The following is a 12,313-nucleotide window of genomic DNA, read 5'->3' as shown; positions in this document are numbered from 1 at the left end:
TGAGTTCAATCTACTGAACAACAGATATACTTCAAAAATAAACACTTTCCAATATATTTGGGAAGGTTTGCGTCTTCAAGAACAGACCTATCGTGCTTTACCCAACACAATTCACAAAGGAAACACCCGCGTCTTTTTCATTAGAAAAGATAACAAATATATTAGGTATTGGCTATCGGCTCTGCTCCTTCAGGGCAGCTCACAGCCAGAGCAAGCGTCAAATTAACATGAGAAAACTACAGGCATTGAGCATGGTATGCTATACCAATATCCCCACTGAACACAAACAGAGACAAACAGGTGGAGGCTGGGGTGGTGGTGGGAAAACAGTAAACAGCAAGCAGCGCGAATAACGGGGAGTTACAGCAGCAGCGGCAGCAGCAAAGACACCAGCGCATAATTTGCGCGCGTAATCCAGCATCGAGGATGCGTGCGCAGAACTGGTCAACTGAAATAGACTACCATGTTAAAAGTAGAGTGTGAATCCACTTGGTGCAATCTCAGCTGATGCGATGAGCTGATGCCAGCACTCGGGTTTCCCTTCTCAACCGGCTTCGCGTTATTCATCCAGGCTGTATCAAAACATCTAGGCCAATGTGTGAAGGACTGATGTAAAGCATGATGCCAGAAGCACGTTGACAATACATGTCATTCCAAATACATGTAGCAAAAAGCTATAGATTGTGACAGAAAGGAACTTTTGCTAATTTAAACCCAGCATTATGGTATTTATAAATAGTCCTTCAGAAAGTATTCACACCCCCTGACTTTTTCCAAATGTTATGTTACAGCCTGAATTACACATGGATTAAATTGATATTGTTTTTTACTGGCCTACACACACAATACCCCATAATGTCAAAGTGAAATTATGTTTTTAGACATTTTTATAAATTGAGTTTAAAAAATCAAAAGCTGAAATGTCTTGAGTCAATAAGTATTCAAACCCTTTGTTATGGCAAGCCTAAATTAATTCAGGATGAAACATTTGCTTAACAAGTCACATAATAAGTTGCATGGACATGTTATGTGCAATATTCTCGATTAACATGATTTCTTAATGACTACTTCATCTCTGTACTCCACACATACAATTATTTGTAAGGACCCTTTGTCGAGCAGTGACAAGGGGGGTATTGAATACCTCTTAGGGAATGGTGATGTTATTAATTACACTTTGGATGGTGTACACCCAGTCACTACAACGATACAGGCGTCCTTCCTAACTCAGTTGCCGGAGAGGAGGGAAACCGCTCAGGGATTTCACAATGAGGCCAATGGCGACATTATAACAGTTACAGAGTTTAACGGCTGTGATAGGAGAACACCGAGATGGATCACCAACATAATAGTTACTCCACAATACTAGCCTATTTGACAGAGTGAAAAGAAAGAAGCCTGTACAGAATAAAAATATTTGAAAACATGCATCCTGTTTGCAACAAGTAATTCACTTTATGTACTGAATACAAAGTGTTTGTCACGTTCTGACCTTACTTCCTTTGTTTTGTCATTCGTTTTTAGTATGGTCAGGGCGTGAGTTGGGTGGGGTGTCTATGTTAGTTTTTCTATGATGTTCTATTTCTGTGTTTGGCCTGGTATGGTTCTCAATCAGAGGCAGCTGTCAATCATTGTCCCTGATTGAGAACCATATTTAGGTAGCCTGTTTTCAATTGTGTTTTGTGGGTGGTTGTTTTCTGTCTTTGTGTGTCTGCACCAGAAATAACTGTTTCTGTTGTTTTCTTTGTTGTTTTGTTATTCAGTGTCCAGTTTACATTAAAAAGATGAACACGTACCACGCTGCGTATTGGTCCTCACCTTCTTCCCAAGACAGTCGTTACAGCGTTATGTTTGGGGCAAATCCTTTCACAACACATCACTGAGTACCACACTTATTAATATTTCCAAGCATGGTGGTGGCTGCATCATGTTATGGGTATGCTTGTCATCGGCAAGGACTAGGAGTTCTTTAGGATAAAAATAAATGGAATAGAGCAATGCACAGCCATAATCCTAGAGTAAAATCTTGTTCAGTTTGCTTTCCAAAATACACTGGGAGATAAATTCACCTCTCAGCAGGACAATAACCTAAAATACAAGGCCAAATATCACATCACTTTAATAATTTTTAAAGATAAATGTACAAATATTATACAATCCAGGTGTGCAATGCTCTTAGAGACTTACCCAGAAAGACTTACAGCTGAAACAACTGCCAAAAAAAAGATTCTAAAATGTATTGACTCAGGAGAGCGAATGCCTATATACATTAGCCATTTCTGTATTTCATTATCAATATATTTGCAAACACTTATAAAAACATGTATTCACTTTGTCATTATGGGGTATTGTGTGTAAATGGTGAGAGAGAAATACAAATGTAATCCATTTAGGATTCAGGCTGTAACAACTTTCTTAAGAAACTGTAAGATTATTTAATCGAATTACTATTAGAGAAAATGTTTGCCTCAGTTTTACTACTGTAAAGGCTATGTGCAGAACAATTCAAACTTTACTATGGTGCATGGTTCATTCAAATACAGCCTCTTTGCTGGAACCAACACAGAACCGCTGTCCATGACATTGGTGCTGAAACGCCTACATGTCAATAGAAAAGAATACTACTTATGACCATGGAAAGTTTCCATGGAAAGTTCCCTGGAATACATAGTGGATTAAAGTGAATGATGCATTTACAAATACAGCTGAAAGAAATATAGTTTTGGGAAAATAATTATGATTCAAATAACAAACCTCTAGTGGGGAGTCTGGTTCATCCAGGATGTTATTTTCACTCTGTATCCGCTGCATCGTCCCTGTAGAACTGGGGTCCATTATCAGTACGTTCTGACTACAGGGTCTGACGAACTTACAGTCACTCTTTCTGGAGTCAGTCGTCCTGCACACCTCGTAATTGTACACGTGCTGTAGAGTTCCTGTCCCCAAAGTGTCTGCGTAACGCGGTGGATAATACGGAATAACCGGGAGATTGGAATGATAGAGGACGCGAGACTGTCTCCATCTGTATATTTTCACTGATATAATAACTACTAAACATGTGATGAACAGAAATGAGACTACAGCCAAAGCCAAGACTAAGTAAAAAGTCAGGTTGTCATTGTACTCCTTGTCGTGCGTAAAGTCAGTGAACTCCGAGAGCACTTCAGGGAAGCTGTCCGCGACCGCCACGTTAACATTGACTGTAGCTGAACGAGAGGGCTGCCCGTTGTCCTCCACTACAACAGTGAGCCTTTGTTTCACAGCATCTTTATCAGTGACTTGGCGTACAGTTCTTATTTCTCCATTCTGTAAGCCCACTTCAAACAGCGCCCTTTCTGTCGCTTTCTGCAGTTTATACGAGAGCCAGGCATTCTGTCCAGAGTCCACATCAACAGCCACCACTTTAGTGACAAGATAGCCCACATCTGCTGAACGAGGCACCATTTCAGCCATTAGAGAGCTGCTAGTCTGTACTGGGTACAGAACCTGAGGCGCGTTGTCGTTCTGATCTTGTATGAAGATGTTGACACTCACATTACTACTGAGGGGAGGAGAGCCTCCGTCTTGCGCCTTAACCATGAGTGTAAGCTGTTTAATTTGTTCATAATCAAAGGAACGAACCGCATGTAAAACTCCAGTTTCAGAGTTAATAGATATATAAGTAGAGACTGGAGTTCCACTGATCTGCGTGTCCTCCAAGAGGTACGAGATTCTAGCGTTCTGATTCCAGTCAGAGTCCCGCGCGCTGACAGTAAATATGGACATTCCAGGAGAGTTATTCTCTATGACGTAAGCAGAGTAGGTGCCTTTATCGAACAATGGGGCGTTGTCGTTTACATCAGAGATTCTCAGGTGTATTGTTCTGACGCTAGAGAGTGGAGGCGAACCAGAATCTCTCGCTGTTATGGTTATATTGTATTCGGCCATCTTTTCTCGATCAAAACCAGAGTCAGTGATCAAATTATAATAATTTGTCAATGAGGATTTGATCTGAAATGGAAGTGTTTTGTCTACTGAACAGCTAACCTGTCCGTTTCTCTCTGAATCAGCATCTTTAACGTTTATAACGGCTATCGTGGTTCCAGGAGGAGCATCTTCAGACACAGGGCTGGAGAAAGACATGACGTTTATAACAGGTGCGTTGTCATTTATGTCAACTATTTCTATGACAACTTTACCAATATCTGTCAAACCACCTTGGTCTTTAGCCTCAACTCTAATTTCATATTTCTTGTCTTTTTCAAAATCTATCTGTCCAGCTACAGATATTTTGCCTGTTGTCCTGTCAATGTCAAATAAATCAGCCAAGTTGCCTTTCAAATTTGAAAAAGAATAGGTCAGTAATCCATTCGAAAAACTGTCTGCATCGCTGGCATTTACGGTGGCAATATATGTGCCTTTCGGTGCGTTTTCCATTACAGTAGCTCTGTACACTGACTGGTTAAACACAGGCGCATTGTCATTGGCATCTAAGACAGTGATCTCTATATTTACTGTGCCAGATCTCTGCGGATTTCCACCGTCTACAGCGATTAGCTTTAGAGAGAGACGAGGACGCTCCTCTCGATCTAACGGTTTCTGCAGGACCATCTCTGCATATTTGCTACCGTCTGCGTTAGAATGCTGTTTCAATACAAAATTATCATTAGGAGTGAAGACATAATCTTGTAGACCATTAACTCCCACATCCGGATCCTCTGCACTCTCTAATACAAAACGAGATCCCAGAGCGACGGATTCGCTGATTTCAAATGTACTGTGATTGTTCTTGAAGATAGGAGCATGCTCGTTAACATCCAATATTTCCACTGTAACACGATGTAATTCAATTGGATTTTCTAAAATAATTTCAAAGCTAAAGCTACACGGTGTGACGTCGCCACAAAGCTGCTCTCGGTCTATTCTCTCACTCACGACTAGAACCCCTTTGTCTGTCTTCAGCTCTGTGTACTGAATGCTTTCTCCGGTCACGATACGGGCTCGGCCTGCTCTGAGCCTTTTCAAATCTAACCCCAGGTCTTGAGCTACGTTACCGATAAAATAACCTTTCTTCATCTCTTCTGGTATGGAATAACGGATTTGACCACTGACAATATGACTGAAATACGGAATAAATATAAGTACTTGCCATCGCAGTCCACTACACAAACGCCGTTTTGCCCATTTAGGTTGAAGGAATCCGTCAGATGCCATAGCCAACGAATAAAAAAATCCAGCACGAATATTCCTTATACTGGACCGAGAGAAACGGTGAGAAAATACCAGTCGATGTTTCGCTTTATTCCAAACTATTTTCACTATCCCTTTCGTATATATTGATCAGAGCGAATGTCTCTCTGTCGTGCCAAGCCTCGTATGATGCGCAGTCTCTCCCTCTCCTCTGGCAGAGCGCAGTGATAGGGGAGGGGACTCTGCTGGCTGACAACACTGGACAGAAATAATTTCACTGATCAACAGCGGCCCTCAGAGTCTGAAACACGGACATCATAAAACACTTGAAAATCGAAAACCATTCAGAAATAATTTAACACCGCACAGCATTATTATCTTTCCAAACTGATCCATATACAAATCACAAAACACTTCACAATCTAAATAAATGCAAAGTTCATCACTACAACTCAAAACATGACAATTTCATAGCCAACTAAAGAACCCCACTATCCCGTCAAACTCAGAATGGATCGTGCAAAAACAATAATTCCATGGAACAGCCGTCCAAACCATGGCTCAACATTACAAACCAATACTTATGCATGTTGACAGTAATATTTTTCGTTAAGGCAAAAATCTATAGCGACATTAAATAGACAGAGGTACGAAGAAAGGATTATACACAGTGTGAGTGAGCGAAGCAGCCCTCTGCTGCTATGAAGACACAAGTGTCGCTGTCCACACAGGGTGGTGCTGAAGCAACATTGCAACACCACAGAGTTACAAATCAATCACAAGGACTAACGCTCAGTTCGAAATAGTCTACATCTCTAAAAACACAGCACACATACAACACGAACCTAAAACGTTTTATAGGTTACTAAAACAATACGTAATCCTTGATTTACTGCTATAAAATAGAGAAGCGGGAGAAACCCATCTACTGAGATACCGATAAAAAAGAGTGAGGATCCAGGGTAAAACAGTTGAGAAAAAGTTATACAAACAAACTTATTGTAAAGATGTACTACAACAAAATGAGCTACTTTATTTAAACTCCAAGAAACTCACCTCTACTGGGGAGTCTGGTTCATCCAGGATGTTATTTTCACTCTGCATCCGCTGCATCGTCTCTGTAGAACTGGGGTCCATTATCAGTACGTTCTGACTACAGGGTCTGACGAACTTACAGTCACTCTTTCTGGAGTCAGTCGTCCTGCACACCTCGTAATTGTACACGTGCTGTAGAGTTCCTGTCCCCAAGGTGTCTGCGTAACGCGGTGGATAATACGGAATAACCGGGAGATTGGAATGATAGAGGACGCGAGACTGTCTCCATCTGTATATTTTCACTGATATAATAACCACTAAACATGTGATGAACAGAAATGAGACTGCAGCCAAAGCCAAGACTAAGTAAAAAGTCAGATTGTCATTGTAGTCCTTGTCGTGCGTAAAGTCAGTGAACTCCGAGAGCACTTCAGGAAGCTGTCCGCCACCGCCACGTTAACATTGACTGTAACTGAACGAGAGGGCTGCCCGTTGTCCTCCACTACAACAGTGAGCCTTTGTTTCACAGCATCTTTATCATTGACTTGACGTATAGTTCTTATTTCTCCATTCTGTAAACCCACTTCAAACAGCGCCCTGTCTGTCGCTTTCTGCAGTTTATACGAGAGCCAGGCATTCTGTCCAGAGTCCACATCAACAGCCACCACTTTAGTGACAAGATAGCCCACATCTGCTGAACGAGGCACCATTTCAGCCACCAGAGAGCTGCTAGTCTGGACTGGATACAGAACCTGAGGTGCGTTGTCGTTCTGATCTTGGATGAAGATGGTGACAGTGGCATTACTACTGAGTGGAGGCCTCCGTCTTGCGCCTTAACCATGAGTTTAAACTCTTTAATTTGTTCATAATCAAAGGAACGAACCGCATGTAAAACTCAGTTTCAGAGTTAATAGATACATAAGTAGAGACTGGAGTTCCACTGATCTGCGTGTCCTCCAAGAGGTACGAGATTCTAGCATTCTGATTCCAGTCAGTGTCCCGCGCGCTGACAGTAAATATGGACATTCCAGGAGAGTTATTCTCTGTGACGTAAGTCGAGTATGAGCCCTGATGAAACAATGGAGCATTGTCATTTACGTCAGAGATTCTAAGGTGTAATGTCCTGGTGCTGGAGAGCGGATGCGAACCAGAATCTGTCGCTGTTATGGTGATGTTGTATTCCGGTGTCGTTTCTCTGTCTAAAGCTACGTCTGAGATCAAATTATAATAACTACTTAACGACGACTGAATTTTAAATGGAAGGTTAGTATTTATAGAGCATGTAATCTGTCCATTTCTCTCTGAATCAGCATCATTAACATTTATAATAGCAATAGTGGTGCCAGGAGGAGCATCTTCAGACACAAGGCTAGAGAAGGACATGACGTTTATAACTGGCGCGTTGTCATTAACATCAACAACTTCAATGACAACTTCACTTGAGTCAGTTAAACCACCTTGATCCTTCACCTCTACCCTGATTTCAAATTTCTTATCTTTCTCGTAATCTATTTCCCCCGCAACTGATATAGTGCCTGTTTTTTCGTCTATATTGAAAATGTCAGCTAAATGTTTTTTGAGGTTGGAGAAAGAATACGCAACATCACCGTTTGATCCACTGTCTGCATCGCTGGCATGTATAGGTCCCTTTTGAAGCGTCTTCCATGACAGAAGTCCTGTACACTGACTGGTTAAACACAGGCGCATTGTCATTGACATCTAGGACAGTGATATCTATATTTACTGTGCCAGATCTCTGCGGATTTCCACCATCTACAGCGATTAGCTTTAAAGAGAGACGAGGATGCTCCTCTCTATCTAACGGTTTCTGAAGAACCATTTCAGCATATTTGCTACCGTCCGGTTTCGCGTGTTGTTTTAAAACATAATTATCATTCGTGGTTAAGAAGTAATTCTGCAGGGCGTTTAACCCCACATCAGGATCCTCGGCACTAGCCAACGTAAAACGGGAGCCTAAGGTAGCGGACTCGCTAATTTCAAATTGTATATCTCTCTTTGAAAAAGCAGGGGCATGGTCATTTACATCTATAATTTCTACAGTCACGCGGTGTAGCTCCATCGGATGTTCTAGAATGATTTCGAAGCTGAAGCTACACGGTGTGACGTCGCCACAAAGCTGCTCTCGGTCTATTCTCTCACTCACGACTAGAATCCCTTTGTCTGTCTTCAGCTCTGTGTACTGAATGCTTTCTCGGATACGATACGGGCCCGGCCCGCTCTGAGCCTTTTCAAATCTAACCCCAGGTCTTGAGCTACGTTACCGATAAGAGAACCTTTCTTCATCTCCTCTGGAATGGAATACCGTATTTGGCCACTGACAATATGACAGAATGACAGAAGAAAAATAAACACTTGCCACCGCAGTCCACATAAACGCCATCTTACGATATAGGTTGAAGGAATCCTTCAGAAGCCATATCCAAGAATACAACAAATCAATAAAAATAGTCCTTTTACAGATCCTGAAACGGCGAGTTAAGGGGAGATTAATAAACGATATATTATCTTAATCCAGTGTTTTTTAACCGTTCTATTGTATTTGTAATCTACATGTACCAGAACAAGTGTGTCTCTTCCGCGCCCCACCTCGTATGAAGCGCAGAGCCTCTCCCTCTCCTCTGATAAAGCGCAGTGATAGGGGAGGACGCCACTGACTGACAACACTGGACAGAAAATTATTTCACTGATCAACAGCGGCCCTTAGAGTCCACGACATGAACATCAGATTAAATGTGAACATAAATCGGTTCAGAAAAAATGCAATACTTTACAGCTATACTTTTTCAAATTTATATTCAACCAAGTGCAAAGTGATATCTAAATAAATCACCGTTCAATTACTAGAATATTATGATCAGCAGGGAACATAGTAATCATAAGATACTAAAACATGTCCTATCATCTCAGTCATAGAATGGATCGTGCGTAAAAACATGGCCATGTGTCCGCCGTCCAAACCACGACTGAAAATACAGTCAAATACCTTTCTAGAGTGTTATTTTGTTCCGATTGCCTGGGCTACACAAGGCTGAAACTCTATAGAAACTTTTCATCAATACACAGCAGTTCAACAATGGATACTTTGTGTGAGAGAGCGGAGCAAACCTCTGTTGCTCATTGACAGAAGTTGTGCTGTCCACACAGAGTGGTTCTGAAGTTGCATTTTAGCGCCGCAGCATAACGATTGTAGCGCTTCGTCACATACATTCTAAATAACATTCTACAAACTCAGCAGGCCTACTATGATTGTCAAAGCTTTAACAAAAACGTAGAAGATAACTTGGCCCTATAAAGTTCACCGAATATACAGAATAAAGTGCACATTTTAGAGATGTATTCCATCAAGATGTTGTATATTATTCAACATCAGCTAAACTCACCTCTAGTGGAGAGTCTAGTTCATCCAGGATGTTCTGTTCACTCTGCATCCGCTGCATCGTCCCTGTAGAACTGGGGTCCATTATCAGTACGTTCTGACTACAGGGTCTGACGAACTTACAGTCACTCTTTCTGAGTCAGTCGTCCTGCACACCTCGTAATTGTACACGTGCTGTAGAGTTCCTGTCCCCAAGGTGTCTGCGTAACGCGGTGGATAATACGGAATAACCGGGAGATTGGAATGATAGAGAACGCGAGACTGTCTCCATCGGTATATTTTCACTGATATAATAACCACTACACATGTGATGAACAGAAATGAGACTACAGCCAAAGCCAAAACTAAGTAAAAAGTCAGGTTGTCATTGTACTCCTTGTCGTGCGTAAAGTCAGTGAACTCCGTGAGCACTTCAGGGAAGCTGTCCGCCACCGCCACGTTAACATTGACTGTAGCTGAACGAGAAGGCTGCCCGTTGTCCTCCACTACAACAGTGAGCCTTTGTTTCACAGCATCTTTATCAGTGACTTGACGTATAGTTCGTATTTCTCCATTCTGTAAACCCACTGCAAACAGCGCCCTGTCTGTCGCTTTCTGCAGTTTATACGAGAGCCAGGCATTCTGTCCAGAGTCCACATCAACAGCCACCACTTTAGTGACAAGATAGCCCACATCTGCTGAACGAGGCACCATTTCAGCCACCAGAGAGTTACTAGTCTGGACAGGGTACAGAACCTGAGGCGCGTTGTCGTTCTGATCTTGTATGAAGATGTTGACACTCACATTACTACTGAGGGGAGGAGAGCCTCCGTCTTGCGCCTTAACCATGAGTGTAAGCTGTTTAATTTGTTCATAATCAAAGGAACGAACCGCATGTAAAACTCCAGTTTCAGAGTTAATAGATATATAAGTAGAGACTGGAGTTCCACTGATCTGCGTGTCCTCCAAGAGGTACGAGATTCTAGCGTTCTGATTCCAGTCAGAGTCCCGCGCGCTGACAGTAAATATGGACATTCCAGGAGAGTTATTCTCTGTGACGTAAGTCAGTATGAGCGCTGATGAAACAATGGAGCATTGTCATTTACGTCAGAGATTCTAAGGTGTAATGTCCTCGTGCTGGAGAGTGGAGGCGAACCAGAATCTGTCGCTGTTATGGTGATGTTGTATTCCTGTGTCGTTTCTCTGTCAAAAGCTCCATCTGAGATCAAAGTATAATAACTACTTAACGAGATTGGATCTTAAACGGGAGGTTAGTAGTTAAAGAGCAGGTGATCTGTCCGTTTCTCTCTGAATCAGCGTCTTTCACATTTATAATAGCGATCGTGGTACCAGTAGGAGCATCTTCAGACACAGGGCTGGAAAAAGACATGACGTTTATAACAGGCGCATTGTCATTTTTGTCAATTATTTCAATGACAACTTTACTGGTGTCTGTTAAACCTCCTTCGTCTTTAGCCTCAACTCTAACCTCGTATTTTGTATCTTTCTCGTAATCTATTTCCCCGCAACTGATATTGTGCCTGTTGTTTCGTCTATGTTGAAAATGTCCGCTAAATGTTTTTTTGAGGTTGGAGAAGAATAGGAGACGACGCCGTTTGATCCGTTATCTGCATCGCTGGCATTTACGGTGGCAATATATGTGCCTTGCAGTGCGTTTTCCATCACAGTAGCTCTGTACACTGACTGGTTAAACACAGGCGCATTGTCATTGACATCTAGGACAGTTATTTCTATATTTACTGTGCCAGATCTCTGCGGATTTCCACCGTCTACAGCGATTAGCTTTAACGAGAGACGAGGATGCTCCTCTCTATCTAACGGTTTCTGGAGGACCATCTCAGCATATTTACTGCCGTCTGGATTCGTATGTTGCTTTAGAATGAAATTATCATTGGGAGCTAAATCATAACTCTGCAGGGCGTTGAGCCCTACGTCAGGATCTTCTGCACTCGCCAACGTAAAATGAGAGCCCAAGGTAGCAGACTCGCTAATTTCAAACGTAATATCTTTCTTTGGAAAATCAGGGGCATGGTCATTTATATCCAGAATCTCCACAGTAATACGACGTAGTTCGATAGGGTTTTCTAGAAGGATTTCGAATCTGAAGCTACACGGCGTCACATCGCCACAAAGCTGCTCTCGGTCTATTCTCTCACTCACGACTAGAATCCCTTTGTCTGTCTTCAGCTCTGTGTACTGAATGCTTTCTCCGGTCACGATACAGGCCCGACCCGCTCTGAGCCTTTTCAAATCTAACCCCAGGTCTTGAGCTACGTTACCGATAAGATAACCTTTCTTCATCTCCTCCGGAATGGAATAGCGGATTTGGCCACTGACAATATGACTGAAATACAGGAGGGAAATCAGTACTTGCCACAGTTGTCCACAGCACAAACGCCATCTTAAGTATTTAGGTTGAAGGAATCCTTCAGATGACATAGCCAGCAAAGAATAAAATCCAACACGAATATTCCTTAGACCTTATCCTCAGAGACGACAAGCGAAGAGGAAACTGATAGTGGAAGTGTTATTTTAATAGAGTCTATTCATTTTAACTGTCTCCTTCACGTATCCGTTTGAGCGAGTGTCTCTCTCTCGCGCCCCGCCTGCTATTAAGAGCAAAGAGTCTCTCCCTCTCCTCTGGCAGAGCGCAGTAATAGAGGAGGAGTCTACTGACTGACAACACTGGATATAAATTATTTCACTGATCAA

The 12,313-nt window shown here is 42.2% G+C and overlaps 1 protein-coding gene across 1 annotated transcript; it reads right to left on the bottom strand.

Annotated features, from left to right (window-relative positions):
* Positions 1–2,754: 2,754 nt before the first annotated feature.
* LOC127926117 (protocadherin gamma-A3-like) lies at positions 2,755–10,709 on the bottom strand (the record flags this gene model as incomplete). The annotated part of the gene is made up of 2 exons (XM_052511489.1): positions 9,758–10,709; positions 2,755–2,907 (listed from the first exon to the last, which is right to left on the bottom strand). Coding segments are annotated over exons 1-2 (1,011 nt in total), but the record flags the coding sequence as incomplete, so codon positions are not given.
* Between the last annotated feature and the right edge of the window lie 1,604 nt (positions 10,710–12,313).

The sequence above is a fragment of the Oncorhynchus keta genome, unplaced genomic scaffold, assembly GCF_023373465.1.
Source record: "Oncorhynchus keta strain PuntledgeMale-10-30-2019 unplaced genomic scaffold, Oket_V2 Un_contig_6860_pilon_pilon, whole genome shotgun sequence".
NCBI classification, from domain to species: Eukaryota; Metazoa; Chordata; class Actinopteri; order Salmoniformes; family Salmonidae; genus Oncorhynchus; species Oncorhynchus keta.
The sequence above is the reverse complement of the archived record's forward strand: the minus strand, read 5'-3'. Positions and strand labels throughout refer to the sequence as shown.